The 26,418-nt window shown below is 35.9% G+C and overlaps 1 protein-coding gene across 7 annotated transcripts in view; it reads left to right on the forward strand.

Annotated features, from left to right (window-relative positions):
- The window catches only part of PAPOLA (poly(A) polymerase alpha), a 64,567-nt gene that overhangs the window by 30,019 nt on the left and 8,130 nt on the right, over positions 1-26,418 (forward strand). For 4 of the 7 annotated variants that reach the window (XM_047797392.1, XM_047797394.1, XM_047797396.1 and 1 more), the window contains exons 10-19: positions 79-151; positions 1,486-1,606; positions 2,556-2,640; positions 7,309-7,362; positions 7,872-7,991; positions 8,695-8,804; positions 12,984-13,105; positions 18,106-18,248; positions 22,258-22,358; positions 22,546-22,766. In XM_047797392.1, the coding sequence (XP_047653348.1) occupies positions 79-151; positions 1,486-1,606; positions 2,556-2,640; positions 7,309-7,362; positions 7,872-7,991; positions 8,695-8,804; positions 12,984-13,105; positions 18,106-18,248; positions 22,258-22,358; positions 22,546-22,766 (1,150 nt within the window). The remainder of the gene's footprint in view (positions 1-78; positions 152-1,485; positions 1,607-2,555; positions 2,641-7,308; positions 7,363-7,871; positions 7,992-8,694; positions 8,805-12,983; positions 13,106-18,105; positions 18,249-22,257; positions 22,359-22,545; positions 22,767-26,418) is intronic. The other 3 variants (XM_047797393.1, XM_047797397.1, XM_047797395.1) reach the window with 1 other exon arrangement.

The following is a 26,418-nucleotide window of genomic DNA, read 5'->3' on the forward strand; positions in this document are numbered from 1 at the left end:
AATGCTGTATGTTTAACGAAATACGTGTAGATGGTAATATCCAATAGTCTTATCAAGTGCTACAATCTTTTTAAACAGGGAATGGCCAAATCCAGTCCTATTGAAACAGCCTGAAGAATGCAATCTTAATTTGCCTGTATGGGACCCAAGGGTTAGTGTATTATTTTTTCCCCTACAAATTCAAACTGTTCAATAACAAGTAAAAATCATCTGCATAGACTTCAGGGAGACTTCCCATCCTATTAACGTATGAGTGGACATGTTCGTATTACACTTTTTTTAAATCTCAACTATAATTGTCCTCTGATGTGAGAAGCGTAATTATGTACCCTGTAAAACTACATTTAATTGTACATAGTTTATAATACCAAAGTCACTAACATTTTAATTTATTCTATAGAGAACTGCCTTGTAAGTCAAAGTTGTGTGGGCATTTGTGCTTAAAAAATAATAATAAAAGGATACTAAAAATCCCTGTATTTTTTTTGTTTGATCTAAATATTCTGTTAAAATTGGGTTATTGTAGGGAAAAAACTGTTGCTTAATGTTTAACTGTGGCAGATAACTTTTGAACACTTCACTTTAGTTACTAGGATATAATTGTAAAAATTGGTTTGGATAATTCAGATTACAGAAGCATTCCATGGGCTAAAGAGGAGTTTCCATTTGCTTCTTTGGAAGTTACAACCTTTACAGCTTACTCAGTTTAAGTGTTAACAACATGCACTTTATTAATTGATTAAAAATTTAAGTTTGAATAAGGCTTTCTAGGTTTATGAAGTTCTATTTTTCTACATTAGTTTGCTTTTTTATTACAATATCAAAAATATTGTCAGTTTAAAATTTTGTTAATGACATCAGGCTGTGTCTTTTTAAGTTTTCTAAACCTCAAGACATTTGATTTTGGAGGGATGTGAGTTTGCAATTTCCTCTGTGGAGATATATGCCATTTTTATCAATAGTATATGGATTAAGATGAACAGTTCATTACCTCTTAAAATGATACCTGCATGGATAATGTAGTTTTACCATATGTTAATAAGCTTCTACTCCTGATAAGTTAAGGGTATATTAAAACTAAGTTTCCAGCTTGTTTAAAATTCATTTTACACAGAACATATTGTAATATGACATTTCTCAAAAGTGTAATTGTGTGTGCATCCGTATTACTATTGTTGAAAAAAGAAAAACTAAACAAATAGATGTCGAAGTAGAATTTTTTTGCTTGACAGGCACACTGTTTTTAGTAAGGTTGCCAAAATAGTCATGCCCAAATGATGGAAACAAACCATTAGTTTAGACCAAATCGCTGATTCTGTAAAGAATTTCTCTAAAAACAATGTCTCTTTACCTGGTTTTTCTTTCTCAACGCCAGCTATGAATGAAATAAAATTTAATCATTGGTTCAGTTTAACAAGGGTTTAAAAGTCCAAGTATCTGTTGCATATGTACTTGAAGAAACTGATTGGCTGTTGTTGTATGTAGGTAAACCCCAGTGATAGGTACCATCTTATGCCTATAATTACACCAGCATACCCACAACAGAACTCCACGTACAATGTGTCCGTTTCTACACGGATGGTCATGGTTGAGGAGTTTAAACAAGGTAAGTGTTTCTATCCTTATGCTCTCCTTTATACACGAAGGATTTACATACGGTTGTACACCCAGTTTTCGGGTATGCAGTTAAATTGAAAGTATTCACTGAAGTGGATTTTGGTGTTTGTTTATTGATTATAGTTAATATTTGAGAATTGACTTGAAAACTTGGTTTAATCTCTTTTAGGCAGTTTATTTTTGAGTATATATTGGAAGATGAACCAGAATTTAATGCTGTGTCCTTAGCAGGACCGTTACGGTTTAGTGCCATACCATTGGCAGTGTAACATTTTAAGTGGTATCATAAATTGTCTCCACTGGGTGACATGAGAAGCTTTTAGGAGTCTATATACTTGGAAAGTTCTTTGAGCAGAATTTTGGCCAGATTGCCCACTATTTGGAATAACCCTTAAATGTTTCTGAATCCCAGTAATACTGCTAATTTGAAGGAGTAGCTATTGCTAAATGGTCTTTGAGGGAAGTAGCAAGAACAGAATGGTTTCATTTAATAGAAGGAAATAGAATCAGCCTCAAACTCAGAAGTGTCATGTTGGTTACTGTATTCTAACAAGGTTTTTCATGGGGAGATGTTGCTATCCTTTTATGGGAAATTTGTTTTTTTAGAAAGGCAGGAAACAAAGCTTATGGGAATTTTTCTCTTTCTCAGGTAACTGTAGTGCTTCAGTTTTAGGAAGGGGTCAGTCTATGGGCATGGCATTTTAGAGTAATGGTAATTTACCAGAAACTTGGGATCTCAAAAAAAAAAAAAAAAATCCTCCAGCGTTTTTGACAGGAGTGTAATATATGTAAGACTCTTTATGCTCTAGAGTTATAAACTAAAATTGCTATATTATGATCTTAGTGGTATAGAGAATGCATGTGGTGTATTTAAGATCTTTAAAATTCTAGATTCTTAGACTGAAGCATGCAAACATTTTAATATGTTTTTAATTTAGGTCTTGCTATCACAGATGAAATTTTGCTGAGTAAGGCAGAGTGGTCCAAACTTTTTGAAGCTCCAAACTTCTTTCAAAAGTACAAGTATGTATTTTAAGGCATGTCGGACGTGTTGCTCTCTTAAGTAATGGTTTAATGGTAGCATATGTGACATCTTTTCTTACTAGACTAATGTAGTTTTGAATTTTCCTTTAAACATCTTCTATATAAGTTTTCTTCCTGTCACAAAGCACATACTGTTTTTAGTAAAACCCCTTACTATCTCTTTGTCAAGGTAAAGTGTAGTCCCTGCAGTTTTTTGTTGTCTGATGTAACCGAATTTCTACATTTGTAGCAACATCAGTTCTGAAGGTTTGTTAGTTAGTCATCACCAAAACTCTAAATCTGTATGCCTTGGCAAAGGAGCGAATGGTTAAAATCTGTAGTTAATACTTTCTAATAAGTAAGTTTTTTCAGCCAGTTCTGGAAACTTATTTATCGTAAGATTCTCTATAACTTAGGCATAGCTAATAAAATGTCAATAATGTAGCCAGAAAAAATGTTTCCAGTGGTTAAAGCACACAGTAGGCCTACCATTTCCCCCTAATGTTAATAAAGCCCCTTCAAATATTTCTACAAATACTTTTCGTGGAATTTTAGTGGGTGTAATTTTTTTTTTTAACTAATGGTTTTAATATAATGGTTTAATACCTTAGTACAGGTTAAAAGCCTGATTGTGTTGGTTTTGATGAAAACTGTAAGTTATAATAAATCTTACTTTAAAAAAAATGGACTTGCACTTTTATTTGCCCTGAGCTGAAAACTTGCCAAAGTCCCACTTAAAATTTTTTTTCTTTAATGCTTGAAACTTTCCTGACCATTTGATCTTGTGTTGGATTGTGTTTTGTAATAATCTAAGCAAGATTGCTTTATGCTATTTCCCCAATTAAAAACAAGAATGATGACCTTCATGATGTCTCTGTGTTTTGTTTCTGTATCTTTTGCATGAAAAAGCAATAATGGAGCCAGCTTAATTGTTGTGTTCTGGGAGCACTGCATTGTCAGTAAAAATTTAAATAGCATAACATTCAATGTTCTTGTTTATTACTTATTCCCCATAAATTGTGTTTTTCCATTTGGCAGATAATTTTTCCTTTGTTTATTTTAACCAAGGTTGAGGAGAAGTACCTTTGAACATTTAAACTAATAAACATATATTCTGATACTTTAAGAACTACAGCGTAAAAGAGTACATGATTACTATAAGGAGAATAATAAAGAAATTGGTCTTGTAGAAAAGTGTCAGCTTCTCTTAATCCCTGAGAATCAAAGATAAATCTAGATTGATTCTTTTTCCTGTCTCACTTCTTTGTATAGGAGTAAAAGGTGGGTAGAATGAAGTACCAATGTATATGATTTCTTTCACTTTAAGAAAGAGTAGATCTGAAATTGAACAAACCTTGATCATCTCTGAATAAATTTGCATTGCTAGAACTTTGAAGGGTTTTTTCTTCAAAGCTTGCTTAATCTATCTTTTAAAACTTGTAGGCTGTCCTTATGCCAAATTACAAGGTCTTCAGTTGACTGATCTATTAAAATGTTTATAGATTACTATCTTTCCTGAATTCTCTTGAAACAGTCAAATTGTTTTAGGTTATTAAAAAACTATTTAATATAATATAGGAGATTGTAGCAACAAATAGAGGAAATTATATCAGGGAAATTTAAATTTGAGCTGTGAGTCCTGGGAGAAAGATTTGAAAACATGGCAGCAATGGACTAATTTTACCTATACCAAATTCTATTTGTATTTTTATTTTTCTCCAAAAATTTACCTCTTAAAGAACTAGTGATTGCTGTCATCAGACTGTTACAGGTATTCCTTGGTTTGAATTCTTCTCTTAACATATTATATGAATCATCTTAAAGACTGGCCATACAGTTGAATTGAAACCCTAGTTTTCTCTTGAGTCAATGTTGGTTAAGCTTATTTGAAGTATATTCTGAAAGTACTGTGTTTATGTGTAAGGTTTTAAGTCGTGTGTGGTGTACCTCTCTGCCTTTCTTGGAAGGGAGGGAATGGTGAGGGAATTTCATTTGTCTTAGAAAGCAGACAAATTATCTTTTAGAAGGTATCAGTGTTCAGTGTGGGGAAAAAAAAGTAACATTGCTTTGTGAAATTTTATAGTCCTAAGGGAATATTTTTCATGTTTTACCTTTAAAATATTCAAGCTGACATAAGAAACCAAACCCCACCCCCACCACATGCACGCTTTTCCACTGGATTTCAGTAAAATAAATTATTATGGACACAGGAAATGTGAATGCTTATTTCAGATGTTCCATTTCGCTAGGAAATAAGGAAAAGCATTAGGGAAAAAAACCCAAATATTCTCAAGAATAAGATTCATGATTTATAATTTCAAGGAATACTTATTTATAGAATAATTTTACCCTAGAATGTTTAAAAAACTTTAAAAATAGTGAACTGTAACTCTTTGAGTTGCTTAACGGTGGAATTACAGAGATTCTTGTCTGAGAAATAATACAGATTTTCATTGCACATATCTGCGCTGTTATCTACCTGGGGAAAGTTTTAATACAATGAAATGGCCAGGAAACCTACTTAGAGAATGCTTTTTTGGAGGAAGTAGTTTTGAGGTAGTCATAGCAACTGATGAAGTTTTAAAGTTTTAATTCATTTGGGGTACGTTTTTATAGGTAAATTTTTTTATTGGAAACTGATAATCTTTAAATTTGGGGGAAAGTTAATCATTTGTGTTGATTTTTAGTGTCTCATGAAGGCCTTTGAGTATCTGAAGCGTAATAGTGGCACTATAAAATAGGGGATGGTATTTTTTGGAGCAGCAACAAAATAAATATAGTCAAAATTGAGACCTGTTTCTACTTGCTCTCTGTGCTCTGATAGGTGAAGAAGTTGAATACCAGTGCTGGTTTTTAAAACATAACAAACTGAGTTGGAATTTTGTTTTCAATTTCCCAGATGGATGAGTCTCACAGATCCTTAATGGCAGGTTACCTCTGTTAACCATAATCATTATATTTTGTATTTAACATTTGTTTAAATCTGGCTGAGTAAAAGACATTTAACTTGAGCATAAATATTAGTTGTTTAACACCTTGAGTTATATTAAAACATGTCTTTATGCATAAACGACGTACAGAGTAGTCCGACCCCCACCCCATATGCGCTTTTCCACTGGATTCCAGTAAGAACCAATGGTGAACTCTTTAAGCTTTAAACTTGAAACTTTGAGTTGCCAGTAAGATTATGTTCAAATGCATTTTATATTTTGCTGTAAATAGAGAACATTGCACATCATTTAAGCATTTATTGAAGATTCAGGTGGTCATTAAGAGTATTTCAATAGTGTGGTAAAAAGAGTGATTTAGAGATGAGGGAGTTTTGTCCTTAAATTAGGTGAACCCAGACAACTTTGCTTTTTTTGAGTTTTTGTGTGCCTGTCTGCTTTTTATACTTTGTCTTCTCCTGTTATAAGTGGTTATACTTTTGTCACAGAGTTCTTTCTCCATTCTTCCACACCCCCTCTTTTAAAATCTGTTGTCCATTTTCAAACTCCCAGGGAAATGGAAATCAGGTTACTGTGCCTATTAGGATATTTTTTTAAGAGCGTTTAGGGTTCCAAGGAGGGTTTCTGAATACATAAAATGCATGAGCTTTTAGTGTTTTTATGTGACTTTTATTGACGTTTATTTGGGCTGTGTGTTCTGTATATTTGGTTTGCTCCAAATAATTGCTAAACATATTAAACTGGTAAAGGAAGTTTTGGCCTGTATGGATTTGGACTGTATATTTACACTTCTATCTGCATGTTTTCATATTTATGTGTGTTACCTCTGTTATAGTTCATAAGTACTTGAAGTTAATTTAAAATTTTTGGTCATGCTCTGACTTTTCAAAGTAGTATCTGGACCAGATAATATTAGTTTGCTTTTTGAGTTAAAAGTTTCTGGTCAGAAGTTTGGCTTCTATCTCCTCTAAAATGGATTTTGTAGAAAGGTGTATTGGATTGAACTTTTGAGTCCTATGAAATTGAATTATATGAATTAAACTTTAGTTGTAAATAGTTGGTTTTTAAAAGATTTAAAACAGATACTTGGTCATACTTGTTTTCTGAAATCAAAACTTGCTTTCTTCTCTAATTTGAGTGGAAGTGGATTCTCCATAGAAGTCAGATTTCTCTGTTGCTATTACATTAATGATGTCTGCTTCTTTGTTAATAGAAAATCACACAATCATGAGGCCTAACTTAAATATTTTCAGTTTAATCTTTGCTACTTTTTACTTTGAGTTAAAAAGCATGATGTATTTGATACTATTTTTAGTTACTGATGTATGTATATTTAGTGGTCCTGTTTTTGTGGCCAAAGCCTGTTACCTTATTTCCATTAAAGCAATTTTGCTTTAATATGTTATATTTTAGTAAAGTAGCTCTTTATAAAGTACTCCACCAGAATCATTGGACCAAATTATCAGTTGATGTTTATTCAGCATTCTTGAATTAAGCTGTTTTGGAGATAATGATTCATAAAACTTGTATCTTTCAGAAGAATCAAATTTGCTAGTAGTTAGAAACTTACGGAATTTAGCATTTATGATTTTATATGCAAACTGAGATTGCAGTTCTTTCTTGCTAAATTGATACCTATAACTGTCACGAGCTTATTACATTATAATCCAGCACAAAGCACTTAAATGAAGTAAATAGCATGTTGTCTTTATCTTCAAAGGCATTATATTGTACTTCTAGCAAGTGCACCAACAGAAAAACAACGCCTGGAATGGTGAGTATAAGATTAGACTTTACCAAACAAACAAAACTTCTTCGAAATGAGTCAGATAGCTTCAGAATACAGTAGGAGGTGAAAGTGCTTAAAACATCCACATTGGTTTTCATAAATGGAGCTTTACTACTTGTAGTGGAAGTACAGGAATTTAGAGTTTCATATATAACTTTTTTGTTTGCCTTTTAGAGATACATATATCATTTAACTATATTTAAAGTCCTTTGTTTTAGTTTACTTTTTTCCTCGAAATATTTGTGGGGATATCTTTTGTAACCTTCCTGGTTTGAAATGGGGCTTGATATCCCCCCCCCCCATTTTTGCTTTATCATTTTTTGGGGTAGAAGATAAGGCTTCAGTTTTATCTGTGGGAGCTTAGATAGTTGAACTGCCCTCATTGTGTGTTGATGATCTTCATACTACAGCTTTGCACAGACATAGTTGACTTTGTGCATTTTATTTTTTTAATTAACCAGAATTTTCATTAATACTAAGTGATATTTGTTCAGGGTGGGCTTGGTGGAATCAAAAATCCGAATCCTGGTTGGAAGTTTGGAGAAGAATGAATTTATTACACTGGCTCATGTGAATCCCCAGTCCTTTCCAGCACCCAAAGAAAATCCTGACAAGTAAGCAGTTCTTTAATCTGGTCTTTCCATCCCCCTTTCAACTTTTGCTGATAGAAGTTTTATAGGCAATTTTTAATAACTGGAGTAACTCTTCTGTCTGTTCCATATGGGTTAGGACCAATTTACAGTTAAGGTTTAGGTTTTCCTGATCAGGAACACTGAAGAGAAAGACTGTTTTTTGAGAAAAATTGCCCCTGAAGTAAATTGTTTTCTCTGCTATTAGTCTGTAATGATGAATGAAGTGCCTGTCAACTAATTTGAGTTCATGTCCTATAGTTCTGCACTTCAGCATTGCTTAACATTCCTTCCCATTTTTGCAGAGTGGTTTTCAGAATAGCTGTCATATCAAATATGACTCTTTGCTTTTTATCTCAACTTTTTAAAACAGAGAATATCCTTTGATTTGACCTTGAAAAAAAATTGATTTGTCGTAGATTCTGGAACATTGAGGAGATAAGTTAAAAGCTGCCTCTTTTATACTTTTAAAAGGGGGCTTTTTATAGGTCAATTTCTGGTTTATATGTTGTATTATTACCTAGGTGGAATTCTCCTTTGCCTGTAACTACTTGTTTTATTTGGAGGGTAATGCTTATGTATTTGTATTCTGTTGTTCTGCGTACCTCAGGTTGTCAGTCCACATTTGATATGATAACATTTTCATGAAATCCTGATAAACTGTAGTAATACTCTTCTTGCTTTACAGGGAAGAATTTCGCACGATGTGGGTGATTGGGTTAGTGTTTAAAAAAACAGAAAACTCTGAAAATCTCAGTGTTGATCTCACCTATGATATTCAGTCTTTCACAGATACAGGTATACCTCTACTTGGATAATCAAAACATGTACTTGCATATCTGAATTTGTTTTCATGTATACCGTAGTGATATTTGCACTGTTAGAATTACTTAGGAATATTTTACGATGATCATCAGAATAACCTTAATGTTTTTGGATTAGCGATTAGTTTCAGTAATAATCTAATATATGTCATTTTTTCTGTGTTGTTAGACCTAAGCAGTTGAACCACTTTAATTTGGCCATGATTACTTATGAAATTAGAAACCACCTGAATGTTTGATTGTTTTAAACAACCGAGTCTGTATCTGACTGCCTTAATAATCTTGAACCTTGGAAATTTATGAAGCTAAAATTCTGGGGAATGAGGAAATTTATCCTGTATGTCAATTATAGATGAAAGTGTTATCATGGGTAGGGAATAGGATGATTAGAACTACATTTCATAGTGACCTGTATTCTTAGGTACAAGGTAGTACAGTTTAACTAGAGACCAAGTGGCGGATATCGTTGACAGAAGCTAGGGCTTATGAATAGATGGACAGATTTTCAAGGGAATGGTCAGTGTGCTCAGGGGCAATGATGACCTTGTATCTTTTTTAGGAACTAATTCTTTTTCTCTCATGCGTCTCTCCTTTTCCTCCCATTTAAAATATTTAGTGTGTGTCATTCCCACCTATCCCCAGTAAGGAGTCTTTTATTAATGGCCTTCAGATGTAACATTAAAAGTTTTTCATCTCCTTGGAGAATGAGAGGCGAAAACTGTGATAGAATTTTTTAAAAGTATCATACACTAAATGTATAGGAGAAATAAAACATATTTCATTAAAAAAGAGGTTTGTTTTGTAAATGCTCAGGTTTGATGACCAGAAGACATACTTAAGTAGATAATTGCATCTATGTGTAGAATCTCTAGCAGTGTGATATCTGGATTCCTGCTGGTAGAGGTGTTCCCTACTGTGATTCCAAGACCATCAGCAGCATTGCCGCTGGTGACATGATAAAGATTAAAGTTTCAAATAAAATGAAAGATAATCTCTAAATATACATAGTGGTGACATGTCTAGAAACTTCAGGTTAGAAAACTTTGTTTTTATGTAAAATTTCATTGAGTTCTTGGTTCAAATAGCTGGTAAGTGGGTTTTTCGTCTTTAGGAATGTAAGAGGGACGTAGTCCAGCACATTGCAAAGAATGTGATGTCCACATTGAAGGAAATTCAGTGTCCCTTTCAAGTAGTAGCCTTTAATTATTATGACAACAAAAACACTCATACAGATTTTTTAGGATGTGATTTGGAGTATGATAACTCCATTTGCTGAACACCATAGAAGTAGTTTTTTCAGTGTAAAAATTCTGATGTCAGCCTAATCTATTTGCAAACTAACAAATCACATAAAGAAACTTGGACTAGGAAATTTTTTGTACCTTGTGCCTGGTGGAACTTCTAATCCAAGATTGTACTAATGAGCCATCAGGATTTTAAAGGGGGAATTCCTTTTGTGGCTTAGGAGGCTTGAGAACCCATCATAGACAAGGATGTGGTTTTGATTCCTGGCCTCACTCAGTGGGTCAAGGATCCAGTGTTGCCTCAAGCTGTGGTATAGGTTGCAGATGTGACTCGGATCCCATCTGGCTGTGACTGTAGTGTAGGCTGGCAGCTGCAGCTCCGTTTCGACTCCTAAACTGGGAACTTCCATATGCCGCAGATGCAGCTGTAAAAAGAGAGAGAGATTTTAACGGTGTTTTGGGCGGGAAACAGTTATCCTGTATGTTGAAACATTTTAATGGAATGCTTTGTGAGAATTTCTAATAAAACAAATTCAACATGTAGCAAACTCAGATTCTTAGCCCCAGTCTCTTCCAGATTCTCTGCAAATCTTTCTGATCTCAGGCTTTGGCAGCTGTGTCCATCCATGTAGTTGCTCAAGCTAAAAATCTTTCAGTCTTCCTTGGATCCTGTTTTTCCCATACTTAAAATCAGTATATAGTTAAAAAATCTTTTTGCCTCTACTTTCAGAGTATGCTGAGATTCCTGCTAATAACTGCTATTTCTACCATTATTACCCTAGTCCAGGCCACTTGTCACTGGTCTTTTCTTTTTCTTTTTTTCCTTTTCTTCTTTGGCTGCCCTGCGGCATATGGAGCTCCTGGGCCAGGGATACGATCCAAGCCACAGTCGTGACCGAAGCCGTAACTGAGGCAACACCAGATCCTTAACCCACTGTGTTGGGCTGGGCATCAAACCCACTTCCCAGCGCTCCCACGATGCCTCCAGTCCCGGTGCGTCCCAGTGGGAGCATCATCACTGGTTTTAGATTGCTGCCATTGCTTTAATTTTCTTGTTCTGCCCTTGCCAACTGACAGCTATTCTTAGCATCTAGAATGAGATTAAACCAAATCATGTCTCTCCTGCTTAAAAACTCTGATGGTTACCAATCTCTGAATCAAAGTCCAAATCCTCACTGTGGTTTTCAAGCCTTAATGTGATGTAGTCTTCCCATTATGTCTCTGACCTCATTTCCTAATATAAATTCAGAATCTTTTGTGTTTTGACTCCAGAAAGGTTATTAAGTAAGACATCGTCCCAGTGGGGCTTGAGGTAACATTTGCTGGTCAAAGACAGTAACATTTCTGTATGATTGTTACATGAAGTAAAGGTAATGAGATTAAATAGTCACAGTAGTTCAGATCACGGTTTTGGTGGCAATCCTAGGAAAAGCTTCTATTTTGGGGGCTTTTAGAATTGCAGGTAAGGGATTATGGATCATCTGCTTTCCTTCCTATGCATGGCCTTTTTGTTAGTCCTCAAGCATCCCAGACATGGTGAGGACCTCTTGTCCCTGATGTTCGCCCTTCCTAGAATGCTATTCCACCAGGCACTCTCACTTTCCTTTCTCATTTTCACTTGAGTCTCCACTCGGATATAATCTGGGTATCCAAGGTGAGCTTCCTGTCTTCTTCCTACTCCATTTTTTCTCCATAACACTTATCACTGATCTGATATGAAATATATTTTACTGGCGTCCCCATCGTCATGGTGTGGCGGAAACAAATCAGGCTAGGAACTGTGAGGTTGCGGGTTCGATCCCTGGCTTCACTCAGTGGGTTAAAGATCTGGTGTTTCCGTGAGCTGTGGTACAGGCTGGCAACTGTAGCTCTGATTCTACCCCTAGCCTGGGAACCTCCATATGCCCCAGATGTGGCCCTAAAAAGATAAAAGAAAAAAAAGGAAAGAAATATATTTTACCTTTTTTTTCTATTATGTTTTCCCCACTAGGATGTGGAATCTGAAGTTCTTTCGGTCTCTTACTTGGGCTCTGTTCCCCATGTCTAGAAGGTGATGCAGTATAGATGCCCAGTAAATACTTGTTGTATGGCTGAGTGAATTTCTCCAGTTTGGAACTAAGTTATCTGGATTTATTTTTAGCTTTTTGTTTTAGTTCTTGTGACCTCTGTTACTTGAGTTATTCTTAGAAAATAGGTATTAGTTTGTCTTAGAATTTTATCTTGCAGATTCTTGAAAAAGTATTTTAGGATGATTATAAGTTTGACTTTTGCTATACAGCTGTTACACTTGCACTAGAATTTTAAATTATACTGATAGCATAAATGAGTATGGGTTTAAGAAGCTTTTTTTTCTCCCAATTCTACCATTTCTTAAGGAGTTACTCTTTTATTTAAGAGTTATTACACTGGGAATTCCCATTGTGGTGCATTGGAAATGAATCTGACTAGTGTCCACGACGATGCTAGTTCGATCCCTGGCCTTGCTTAAGTGGTTAAGGATCCAGTGTTGCCTTGAGCTATGGTAGAGGTCACAGATGCGGCTGGGATCCTGCGTTGCTGTGGCTGTGGCTGTGCCATAGGCCGGCAGCTGTAGCTCTGATTTGACCCCTAGCCTGGGAACTTCCATATGCTACGGGCGCAGCCCTTAAAAAGAAAAAAAAGAGTTATTACACTGGAAGAATTAATATATTCTTTGTTTTTATTCATTCTGTACACCTTGTAAAAAGCACTTATTAGAGTTTGCTCAGATATTATGTCAGATTATTGATAGGTTTTGAGCTGATAATTTTTTGATAGGGCAGCATTAATGAAAAAAATGCATCCCTACTTTATAATAGCTTCTCCTTGGTAAGTTGAACTGGCTTTTTAAAAATGTTTGTATTTCTTGTAACAATTTCCTAATTGTGTAGTTTATAGGCAAGCAATAAACAGCAAGATGTTTGAGGTGGACATGAAAATTGCCGCAATGCATGTAAAAAGAAAGCAACTCCATCAACTACTACCTAATCATGTGCTTCAGAAAAAGAAAAAGGTAAATTTAGAAAATACTTACAAAAGCATTAAATCATGTTTTATCAGTACTTCAGAATTTAAGCACAATTTATAAGTCATATTTGAAGTAGATCACAGCATTTTGAAAATCTATTACATGGAGAAATTCCAGTATGTGAAACCTTGCTCCTGATCAGGTTTCTTCCACACACCTTTTGGAGACTTCAGATTAGTGGTGATGCTTCATATCCATATTTTATATATGTACTTATTTATATTCTTTTTCTCTTTTTGAAATCTCTTCTTTCTATCCATTTAGTTTCCCACGTCAGTATCTCCTTTCCTTTAAAACGTAAACATAGTTAAATTAGTTAACTCGTGGGTCAAGTAAATTATGTGAAATTTTTTAATGAAAATGATTTTATTTTCATAAGAATTACACATGTATATTATTTAAACATTGAAAGTTATTGGGGATAAAGATCACTGACAGTGGTAACCATGACTTAATGTTTTGTACTATGTTGTTCTGATGTTAGTACTTCCTGTTGGATAGCCATATTTTTCTTATTTGGACTTAATATAGTGTGTATGTATTGGAATTTTAGTGCAGAAATAACAGTTGCATTTTTACTTTAAGTGGTTTCAAAAGTAGCTTATTTCTTTAATGGAATCCTTGAAAAACCCTTGAAAGTAAATGAGCTGGAGATAACAATATTAATATGTTGAATTAAAAAGCACAGATGAATGTGTATCACTTGATACTTCTTCTATATAAAGTTTACAAGTTTGAAAATGTAAAACAATGTGTTTTTTAAGACAGAATATGAAATGAAAATATATATTAGAGGATGAGAACCAGTGCATTCTGGATGATGGTTGGTTATCTGCGGCTGGGATTGTAAAGAGAGGAATGTAGTTAATACACAGCACTCAACTTTAAACTTTTTTGTTTTTTTCTTACAGTTGTCTTCCTTTTTCACATCATATATTAGTGGTTCTTTTTTTTTTTTTTTTAAATAACCACACCCTCTGCAAATAGAAGTTCTTAGGCCGAGGATTGAGTCTAAGCCACAGTTGTGGCAGCACTGGATCCTTTAACCCTCTGTACCAGGTTGGGATCAAACCTAGACCTCTGCAGTGACCCAGGCTGCTGCATTTGGATTCTTAACTCACTGCACCACAGCAGGAACTCCCCATGTTTTGTTTCTTAAAACAGAGAAATATGGTACGAAAGCACCTAACTCAAGGGCAAGTATTTTGCAGTAGTGGTTCAAGTTCGGTTCCACTGCCTCCTAGCTATGAGCCTTGGACAAGTTACATTACAAACACCATGTTTTTGATTTGCCTTATCTCAAAAATCAGGACAATATTTTTTGCCTACCTCATTATGCATTTTGTGAGGATAAAATGAATGAGTACCTATAAGAGGTAGTTTAGACTAGTGCCTGGCATACCCTAAATCCTTGTATTTGTTATCACCATCATCGTTATTCACAACACAGAGTTAGAGGTACTTGCTTTTGGGTTTTTTTGTGTGTGTATAAAATGCGGCTTTTAAAAGCATATTTCAGAGTTCCTGTCATGGCACAGCGGAAACGAATCCGACTAGGAACCATGAGGTTGCGGGTTCAATCCCTGGCCTCACTCAGTGGATTAAGGATCCGGTGTTGTGGTGACCTGTGGTGTAGGTTGCAGACACGGCTCAGATCTGGCGTTGCTGCGGCTCTGGCGTAGGCCGGCAGCAACAGTTCCGATTTGACCCCTAGCCTGGGAACCTCCATGTGCTGCAGGTGCGGCCCTCAAAAGATAAAAGACAATAAATAAATAAATAAAAGCATATTTCATTTTTTAAAATAACTTATTACATTAAAGCCTTTATACAGATTAACTTGTTAGTCGCTCTTTTCTCAACCTAATGGTTTTTTGTGAGTTATCAAATAATCTAGCAACTGGAGTTCTGTAGTGCAGCAGGTTAAGGATCCAGTGTTGTCACTGCAGTAGCCTGGTTTGCTGATGTGGCGTGGGTTTGATCCCTGGCCCGGAAACTTCCACATGCTACGGGTGCAGACAAGTATATATATCTATATATGCACACTATATATAAATACATTTAATGTATTTTTAAAAGTGAATGCAAAAAAAAATTAACTAAAATTCATCACCCAGTAATTACTACTGTTAAAATTTTAGTTTATTTCTGTACCAACTATTTAGTGTGCGTGTGTAACTACAGATAGATATTTTTGAAAGATTTTTGATGATACTTGCCATTTTGTGATCTGCTTTTTGGGGGGCTTTCTATATTGTGACCTTTTATCCAAATTATATTATATTACAAATAGTAAGTGGCTGTTTAGTATTTCCTTGTGTGGCTGCAGTATGATTAAATCTGACCTCTATTTGATGTCATTTATTTATTTATTTATTTATTTATTTTGTCTTTTTGCTATTTCTTTGGGCTGCTCCCGCAGCATATGGAGGTTCCCTGGCTACGGGTCCAATCGGAGCTGTAGCCGCTGGCCTACACCAGAGCCACAGCAACGTAGGATCCGAGCCGGGTCTGTGACCTACACCACAGCTCACAGCAACGCCGGATCATTAACCCACTGAGCAAGGGCAGGGGACCGAACCCTCGACCTCATGGTTCCTAGTCAGATTCGTTAACCACTGCGCCACGACGGGAACTCCCTGATGTCATTTAGATTATTTCCAAGTTTCCAGTAGTAAAATAGCACTTTCTTGTTTTATAAGAAGATAAGTGTCTACAAATCTAGATCCATAAATTGTTTCTTTGGACTCTTTTTTTTCTTTTTACTTTTTTTTCATTTTTAATTAATTAATTAATTAATTTTTGCTGCAGCATGTGGAAATACTTGGGTCAGGGATTGGACCTGAGCCCTGAGCCATAGCAATGACAGCACCAGATTTTTAACCACTAGGCCACCAGGGAATTCCTGGACTCTTATTAATGGCTTCCTTTTCCTAACTGCTATTTGCAAAGCACTATACCAATATAGAAAATACATATTCTTTTTTTTTTTTTTCTTTTTAGGGCCACACCCACAGCATATGGAGGTTCCCAGGCTGGGGTAGAATCGGAGCTACAGCTGCCGGCCTGCACCACAGCCAAAGCAACACCATATCTGAGCCGCTTCTGTGACCTTCACCACAGCTCACGGCAATGCTGGATCCTTTACCCACAGAGCAAGGCCAGGAATTGAACCTGCATCCTCATGGATACTAGGGTTCGTTACCCCTGAGCCATGACAGGAACTCCTAGAAGATATATATTCTGTATTTAACGATACAGCATCCTTTAGGCATTGTCTCTACTATATTAGAAAGAGTGCCCAAACACTTGCCCAAAGTCATGTACTATGAGACGTGAATGCAAAAGTATGTGTGTTTTTTCCTCTCTGTAGTATGTTCTGTCTTTGTCTTTTATTAGAAGTTTTGATAAAATGTTTATGATTTCTTGGCATAGAAGTTTTTTACGCCAAATATGAGAAAGACAACAGAGACAGAGCAAAGCAGCTTAATGATTTTGTGTTCAGACCAACCAGTTAAAGTCTTCATGTTGGCACATCTTAAGTGTTTGATCACCTGGTCAGACACCTGTAGAATTGAGTATAATTTACTGAACAAATCCTGGAGAGTGAAATTGGTAGCATTTTTGCATAGGAAAAGATGTTCGTTTTACAATATTAGAAAATTGGTTTTGCAGCTGACTTCGTAGGCAAAAGGCATTACTTTCTCCTCTCCTTTCTGCCACATCTCATCTTCCCCATTTGATCAAAATTGATTAATGCACACACATGGTGTTTCCACAGTGCTAAATTAAAGATCAGGTTATTTTGTCATTTTGGGAATTGGAGAGTGTGGATGTGTACACAAATAGCGTATGGGCGTTTATTAATAATGCAAATTATTTAAAATGTTTCTATAAGTAAGTGAACACTGAAACTAAGTATTCTGAAAAAAAAGCTGAAGAAATAAATTTGGCGATATAATCTATTTGATACATTGATTACAGAAAAAGAATCTTTGTCACCTTAGAAATCAACTTTAACTCATAGCACCATTTATAGTTTTTTAGCTTTATTTTGGCTTTTCTTGCACCACGCGGTTGTGTGGGGGTTTGTTTTTGTTTTTTTGTCTTTCTAGGGCCAAACCCATGGCACATAGACGTTCACAGGCTAGGGGGCCAGTCGGAGCTGCAGTTGCCAGCCTATGCCACAGCCACAGCGATCTGAGCCCTGTCGGTGATCTGTACTGCAGCTCGCAGCAACATCGGATCCTTAACCCGCTGAGTAGGGCTAGGGATTGAACCCACATCCTCATGGATACTAGTTGGGATTGTTACCACTGAGCCACAAGGGGAACTCCCTAAGGAGTTGTTTTTGAGTGCTTTGATTTAACAGGGTAATCTACTCTATTTAACATGCATCATGTTAAAATGCTAAGTTGCAGACAGAGCACTGGAAATCTCTTGCTTTTGGGAGAGGCTCATACAAATAGCTGGGACTGGCATTGAATTGTATTTACTTGATAATTTTTTTTCAAATTTCACTTTTTTATTATTGTAAAATAATTTGAAATCTATAAATAAAAAATTACTTCTAATTCCACTAGCCAGAGATATTCATTGTTAGTATCATGTTTTATCTTTGACTTTTTTCCTAGTATGTATGTATGTGTGTGTGTGTGTGTGTGTGTGTGTGTGTGTGTGTAGTCCTGTGATTAAAGATACATATGTTTTCATACTAAAGTACTTATTAATTTGCAGTATGTCTTAACATTCATTGTGTATATTTAATGTATTTTTCTCCCTTTTTTCTACCACTGAAGAACTGTAGTTAAGTCGAAGGCCCTTAGAAGTCAGGAAGTATTTATGTCCCAGATCTTTGCCTTTTATAGTCACTGTGACGCTTCTGATTATCATAAATGTAGTGATTTGTGCTTTTTAGTGGAAATCATGTTTCAAAGGTCTGGCTAAAACAAAGATGTATTTTTTATTAAATATTTTATTAATTGCAGCATTCAACAGATGGTGTCAGGTTGACACCTCTGAATGACAGCAGCCTCGACTTGTCTATGGACAGTGATAACAGCATGTCTGTGCCTTCACCTACTAGTGCTATGAAGACCAGTCCATTGAACAGTTCTGGCAGCTCTCAGGGGTAAGGAAAAAGAGAAAGGAAGTGGAATGGCTATTTAAATGTATTAGATATATTCTCTTATTATTGTTTTTATTTCTTTCTTTTTTTTTAAATAGCAATTTAACCCTTAGTTTTGAGGAAAGTCATTTTTATTTTTGTCCTTCTTTGTCATACTTGTATTCCATTTTTGGACAGATATATCTTGATTTAGATGTGAATGAATATTTTTTTAGCTCTATAACCTGTCTAGTTTTGTATGTTGAAACACCTACTGCCTGTAGTGAACTGTATAGTGCACTAAGGAGAACCAGACAAGAGGAACAGAATCCTCTTTCTGTCCTAGAGATATTTATTATCTACGTAGTAGGAAAACAATACCTGTGTTTTGTTTTTTTTTGTTTTTTTTTTTGTCTTTTTGCCATTTCTAGGGCTGCACCTGCGGCATATGGAAGTTCCCAGTCCAGGGGTCTAATCGGAGCTGTAGCCGCTGGCCTACGCCAGAGCCACAGCAATGTGGGATCCGAGCCACATCTGTAACCTACACCACAGCTCATGGCAATGTCAGATCCTTAACCCACTGAGCGAGGCCAGGGATTGAACCCGCGACCTCATGGTTCTTAGTCGGATTCTTTAACCACTGAGCCATGACGGGAACTCCCTACCTATGAAAATATTAAGGGTCTTCTAAAGAGGGTGAAGAGTGGAATTCCCTGGTGGTTGGCAGGTTAAGGATCTGGTATTATCACTACTGTGCCTTGGGTCACATCTGTGGTGTGGATTCAGTGCCTGGCTTGGGGATTTCTGCATGCCATGGGTGTGGCCAAGAAAGAAAGGTGAAGATTTATGTGGGACTGGTTTTAGTTAGAGGAAGTTTCTTTTGAAGAACTAGGTGTTTCTTTAAAAACATTTAAAGCAGGTAAGCTTTTTTTTTTTAATTTTTCAATTTTATTTTTTTGGTCTTTTATGGGCTGGCTGCACCTGTGGCTTATGGACTTTCCTGGGTTAGGGGTTGAATTGGAGCTGTAGTTGCCAGCCTAAACCACAGCTGCAGCAACATGGGATCCAAGCTGCATCTGTGATCTATGCTGCAGGTTTTGGCAGCACTGGATCCTTAATCCACTGAACAAGGCCAGGGATTGAACCCACATGTTCGTGGGTACTAGTTGGCTTCTTAACCCACTGAGCCATAACAGGAACTCCCAAGAAGTTAAACATTTTTATGTTGAAAAAAAAAACATGGCTATGGTGGCAAAAAGTAGATCACAAAAAGCTATATTTATGTTTTAACTTCTATAAATCTTTATAGTGTATCACTGCAGACTTTTTTTAAATGGATATATTACTGTATTTTCAAAGGGAGCTGTTTATTGTAGATTCTGGGAGTTCTGCTCATGTTTTAAATCGTGATGGTCATATGAGCAGTTTTTTTTATTAATGAGTTGATACTTAAACCTTGAACACTTTCTAAAATTTTTTTTATTATGTAATGAATTTTATTACATTAATAGGTATACAGCAGTCATCACAACCAAATTTTACAGCATTTCCACCCCAAACCCTCAGTGCATCCCCCCCACCCCCCAAACTGTCTCATTTGGAAACCATTAAGTTTTTCAGAGTCTGTGTGTGACTCGGTATCTGTTCTGCAAAAAAGTTCATTGTGTCCCTTTTTTAGATTCCACAGGTAAGTGATAGCATTTGATGTTGTTGTCTCATTGACTGACTTCACTTAGCATAATTTCTAGGTCCATCCATTTTGCTGCAAATGCCGGTATTTCTTTCCTTTTAATGGCTGAGTAATATTCCATTGTGTATGTGTGCCACATCTTCTTGATCTACTCCTCTGTCGATGGACATTTAGGTTGTTTCCATGTCTTGGCTGTTGCAAATAGTGCTGCAGTGAACATCGGAGTACATGTATCTTTTGGAGCCATGGTTTTCTCTGGATAGATGCCCAGGAGTGGCATTACTGGATCAAATGGTAGTTCTATTTTTAGTTTTCTGAGGAATCTCCATACTGTTTTCTACAGTAGTTGTACCAATCATTCCCACCAACAGTGTAATCAGGTTCCCTTTTCTCCACACCCACTTATTGTTTGTAGACTTTTTGATGATGGCCATTCTGGCTGGTGTAGATGGTACCTCACAGTGGTTTTGATTTGCATTTCTCTAATAATGAGTGATGTTGAACATCTTTTCATGTGTTTTTTGGCCATGTGTATGTCTTCTTTGGAGAACTGTCTGTTGAGATCTTCTGCCCATTTTTTGATGGGGTTGTTGAGTTGATACTTAAACCTTGAACACTTTTATGAATGCATGTTAATATTTTAATTTTTGAGAAAAAGCAGTTTTAAAAATTGGGTCGTTAAAGTATGACCAACAGCAAAGATGCAGGTTGGTATGAATCTTTGGATTATTAATGTGAAATAGATAGTGCTGAGGTGCAGTAGTTGATGGGTTTGGTTTTCTCTTCTTGGATTCTTAGATCAATCAAATGTACCCTGAAGACTTTAAAAGATGTGTAGTTTTAAAACAATTCTCCATTTGTACAGCATTAACTTTTAGATTTTTTTTTTTAATGGTTTCATCTTTTTTATTTTTGAGTGAAGAAACAAAAATTTTAGTAAGAATTTTGGGTGTTGTATAAAGGCCTTTGTGAACTTTGAGTGCACATGTATGTAAAATAGTGTGCAAAACAAGTAATTTCAGAAGTTTAATACTAGTTTATTGAAGTATAAATAAGTTCTGTAAGTTAGATTTCTGAATTTTAAGTTTATTTGTGTGTTTGCTCAACAAATAATGAGCATTATGTATTAGCCACTTGGCTATTCAAGTTTTCTTCTGCATCTGTGGTTCTCTGACCAGTTCTTTTTTCTGATTAATCCTGAGTTCTTTGTGCCTTTCAGGGCTCTTTCCTTAGTCTTTTGTCCTTTCTTTGTATTCTTGGGGATGTGGTATACCCACTCTATTGACCTCATTTACTTCTATGTACCAGTGAGCTCCAAAGCTTTAATGAGCTGACTGTTCTGTGGTACCAAAAATCTAAGTCCTTTAGTTTGCCCACCTTGTCATGGTATCATCATTCAACAGTTGGAGAGTGTAAGCTATAGCAGAGACAGAATATCCAGAGGACTTTTTGCTTTTTTTCCTCTCGGGAGATAATAAAAATGAGATTTTTTTTAAATCCCTAATATTTTATAGGTGATAGAAAAGTTGAAGAGATAGGAGAATAAAGGAGGAGTGACTTGAGTTTCCTGAAATAAGACTAAGTGCATCCTGAACATTGAAGGGGGCATTGGGTTTTGAGATCCTTTATTGTTTATCTGGGCCACGGTTTGGGCTTTTAGGGTTTCATTAACCTTTAGGTTTTGTATGCAGAAACTTATTTCTATTTCTCAGAGCACTTTTGATTGTATTTTATTATATACCTTTTTTGTTTGTTTGTTTTGTTGTTTTGTTTTTTGCTTGTTAGGGTCTCACCTGTGGCATATGAAAGTTCTCACAGCCACAGCAGCGCAGGATCCCAGCCACCTCTGCGACCTACACCACAGCTCACGGCAACACCAGATCCTTAACCCACTGAGCCCACATCTTCATGAATCCTAGTTGGGTTCATTAACTGCTGAGCCATGAAGGGGACTCCCAGCTATTCTGTCTAACGTGGTAGTCACTAGGCACACGCGGTTTAAATTAAATTAACATTAAATGAAATTAAACCTTGCATTTCCCACTAACTGTATTTCAAATGCAGAGTAGCTTCATCGTATAGTGGCTACGGGTATTATGTAACATAGATATAGGTCATAGTTCTAGAAAGTTCTGTCGGCCAGCACAGCTTTAGAATATTTGTGTGCTTTTGATTATCGATCGTATGTTATCAGTGTGTTACTGATGTATATATATGTGTGAGAAGTAAAACTAAAAAATAATTTACTATAGAAAACCACTTCTGCACTTAATAGATTTTGTTATTGAGTGTTATACTTTTCTATTTGCATTTTCCACTTTTTGCTTTTTTCCTTGTTTTTAGCAGAAACAGTCCTGCTCCAGCTGTAACAGCAGCATCTGTGACCAACATACAGGCTACTGAAGTTTCTGTGCCACAAGTAAATTCCAGTGAAAGCTCAGGGGGTAAGCAGATAGGTTTGAAAATATTAGATTGTATTTGGTTTTAGCTTTTATTTTGAAAGATGGCTTTATTTGTTAAGTACTTTGAATTCAGTTTTTTAGTACCATTTTCTTATTTGCCTATAAACTTAAAGCTTTACTTTTAAGTCGATATGATTAAACTTTGTGTGCTTATGTATTTACTGCTTAGGTACATCGAGCGAAAGCATTCCTCAAACTGCCACACAACCAGCCATTTCACCACCACCAAAGCCTACTGTTTCCAGAGTTGTTTCTTCAACACGTTTGGTAAACCCGCCACCAAGACCTTCAGGAAATGCAGCAACAAAGATACCTAATCCTATAGTCGGAGTCAAGAGAACATCCTCACCTCATAAAGAAGAGAGTCCCAAGAAAACCAGAACAGAAGAGGTATCTGTGTGTAGTTAGCCATGGGGATACTGTCTTGCCTAGCTTAATACCCAGAGGAAGAAAACCTCTGTGAGCCCAAACCGAGAAGCAGCAAGGAGGAAAGCTTTTAGATAATTTTTAGGTACTGCTTTAGTGCCATAGTTTCTCTTCACCCTGTTCTACTTACTCTTCTCAGTAACTATCTCTCTTTCTCTCTCTTTTTTTTTTTTTTTTTTTTGCTTTTTAGGGCTGCCAGTGCAGCATATCGAAGTTCCCAGGGTAGGGTTCCAATTAGAGCTACAGCTGCTGGCCTGTGGCAGAGACATAGCAACATAAGATCCAAGCTGCATCTGCGACCTACACCACAGCTCACGGCAACGCCAGATCTCCAACCCACTGACTGAGGCCAGGGATGGAACCCTCATCCTTAGGGATACTAGTCAGGTTCATTACTGCTGAGCCATTACAGGAACTCCAGTAACTACCTTTTTCATAAAGCTGTCTCTTGTTTAAACTTCTTCAGCATGTCCAGTCTGTAACACAGTTTAGCATGGATTTACAATGGATATTTGTCATCCTGATTTATTATTCTCTCATAACTGTGTGTCCTGATTCTTTGATAGCCTCTTTGGACAGTTTTTTGCTTCTGTGGTCCAAATGGAGTTTTGGAGCTTGTCCACTGTACTTGATATTACAGGGCCACTAAGTCTAAGGAGAGGCTCAGGGAATTCCTATTGAATGACTGACCATAAATTGCAGAGTCAGATTAGTTTTGGTATATTGAATGATTTTTTTCCTCCAACCCTTTAGGAAATATTCTAGCAGTACTTCCACTTTTTGTAGTGGCCAGTTTACCTTGTCAAAAGTCTTAAATAGATTTAGGAAAACCATTAAAAATGTATGCTGATTTTGGTGTTTGCCTTAAAATAGAACTAGCCTTATAAGACCATTTCATTGCTCCTGAAGTCATACTCATGTTGTTTTTCTATTAATGAGACATTCACCATTGCCCCAGAGATGAAAGCCCTCAAACACCAATTCTGTTGTGATTTTTGGCTGATTGTTTGTTATTTAGGAACTTGATTGTTACACTAAAGTTTTTTTTATAATGGGTGAAAACAATCCGGGTATCTTGTATAGTGTTTTGATCTTGAAGGGCAAAAGATTGTCTCTGTAAGTGTTATCCTGTAGCATATTCCGAATCCTTTTGTTATAGATTTTTTGGGAAACAGTCACATTACCCAAGTATGAATAATTGGATGAATTTTGTCACTCCGATAATGCCAAATTAGAGTGAAGAATGGCTATAGTATATCATATCATACACCATGTATTCTGAAAACACATCTGTGTCTGTAATTATCTCTTAAGGCAGTGATTTTCCACCTCGGTTGTACATCAGAAGTAATGTTTCAGGTTTTTGTTTTTTGTTGTTGTTTTAATATAGATTTTAGAGTCTCCTCCAGATATACTGAATCAGAAACTTCAAGAGTCAGGTCTAGGAATCTCTTACTAAAAGTCACAGTGCTACATGATTACTTTGTAGTAACCTAAGAATGTATTTTTGGTGTAATTCCACTTTCTGTCTATTGATACTTAAAGTTGTCAGAGCATTTCAGAATTTACGTTTCTTTTTGCCTTGGGTAAGGTATATGTAAGCATTAACTCTAGGTACCTATCATTCTATTTCTTTAATGCTAACGGCCTAATTGCTTCATGGTTCCCTGTGAGAGTTCCAAAATGCGTACCAGCATAGTCTTGTAATTTCCTTTGAACTTACTTGGTAGAAAACATTCATGTTTCATGTCTAGTTTGGAGTGGCAGTAGGGATATATATTGATATATATCTATATATATCGATATATATCTATATATGTAGGCTTTTTAAACTTAGTACAGAAAATTTAAAATAATACAAAGGGGAAGAAAATCGTTTCATGTACCCATCCTGCAGTTTGAGGTTTAATGATCTAAACCCTGTACCCTTAATTCTGTTAGCCCTTTCCATTTCCCCTGTACTTGGATTGTTTAGATGCAAAACCCAGACTTCGGTCATAACATTTCATTGGCATTGTTTTTTTGTTTTTTGTGGGGTTTTTTTTGAGCAGAAAGGGGAATTGAGGTTTTTTTAAGATTTTTATTTTTTCTATTATAGTTGATTTTGCATTGTCTGTCAGTCTCTGCTGTACAGGAAAGTGACCCAGTATTTTTGTTTTTTATTTTTTAATTTAAAAAAATTCTGCTCTTTGGCTGGGCCCATAGAATGTGGAAGTTCCTGGCCCAGGAATCAACCTTGCACCACAGCAGTGACCCAGGCTGTTGCAGTAACAATGCTGAGTCCTTAACCTCCTGCGCCACCAGACAACTTCCTCATTAGGTTCGGGTTTTTTTTTTTTTTTTTTGGTTTTTGTCTTTGTTTTTTGCTTTTTAGGGCCGCACCTGCTGCGTATGGAGGTTCCCAGGCAGGGGTTGAATCAGAGCTGTAGCCACCAGCCTATGCCGCAGCCACAGCAACTCGGGATCTGAGCCGTGTCTGTGACCTACACCACAGCTCACGCAACACTGGATCCTTAACCCACTGAGCGAGGCCAGGGATCAAACCCACAACCTCATGGTTCCTAGTCAGATTTTTTCCCCTGTGCCACCATGGGAACTCCTCATTAGTATTTTTAAAATCTTGTCTCTTAAAGATAATAATTACACAGAAGAAAAAAATAAAATAAACCTACCTCAAAAAATCAATAATTTATTAATATCAAATGTCTAGTCAGTACTTATATGTCCCTGATTGTGTCATTTTTAAAAATAGTCTTTATTTGTTGACCTCTGTAAGTAAATAAGATCCTTGTGTAGTAGTTGATTGCTGTTTCTTAAGTATCTTTTGAAATAGAGGTTCACCATTTCTCTGCCTCCTCCCTCTTAAAACTTTTTGTTCTATTTATTTTTGTCAGTTTGGGTTTTGCTTATGGTAGCTTCATGGAGTTGACTAACAAAAATAGAATTTTAAGGTATAGAAGCGATCTTAGGATTTTAGATTATTTCATAGACTAACTTCTTCCTTTCCCAGAATAGGAACTCGAGGTTCAATAGCGTTCCCATTTATAAAGCTAATTAAAGTCAGAGCCAGAATTAGAACCCACACCTAAATCTCATGGTGCTAAAGTTGAAAAAGATTGTTACAAGTAATTCTGATTTTGAAGGACTCTTACTGGATCTTTTTTAGTGAGTACTTGGTATTAGAAATGTTAGTAGACCAGAAAAAAACACTGGTCTATTGTTATTATGTACATGTTAATATATTATATCACATATATAGGTAAGAGAGTTTTAGATATTGTGGGGTAGCTTAGTTCTATTTGATTTTTATCATATACTAAAGCTTTTCAAGTACATATAGAGGTAAAATAAAAATAGAAAAAGTTTGCCCTATCATGTGAATTATACATACATATGTGTTTGTATATATGTGTGTGTGTGTGTGTATATATATGTTTAAAGTTATGGAAAATTTCATACGTGTACAAAATTGTAACGACCAAGTTATGTTTGCATTACCTAGCTTTGTTGGTTAACAATTCAAGGCCAAACTTGTTTCATCTGCAAATCTGCTCCCTTCCCCATTGTTATGAAGCAAATCCCAGGAAGTTGTTTCAACCATAAATATTTCAAAAAC

Source organism: Phacochoerus africanus, chromosome 9 (genome assembly GCF_016906955.1).
Source record: "Phacochoerus africanus isolate WHEZ1 chromosome 9, ROS_Pafr_v1, whole genome shotgun sequence".
Classification (NCBI taxonomy): domain Eukaryota; kingdom Metazoa; phylum Chordata; class Mammalia; order Artiodactyla; family Suidae; genus Phacochoerus; species Phacochoerus africanus.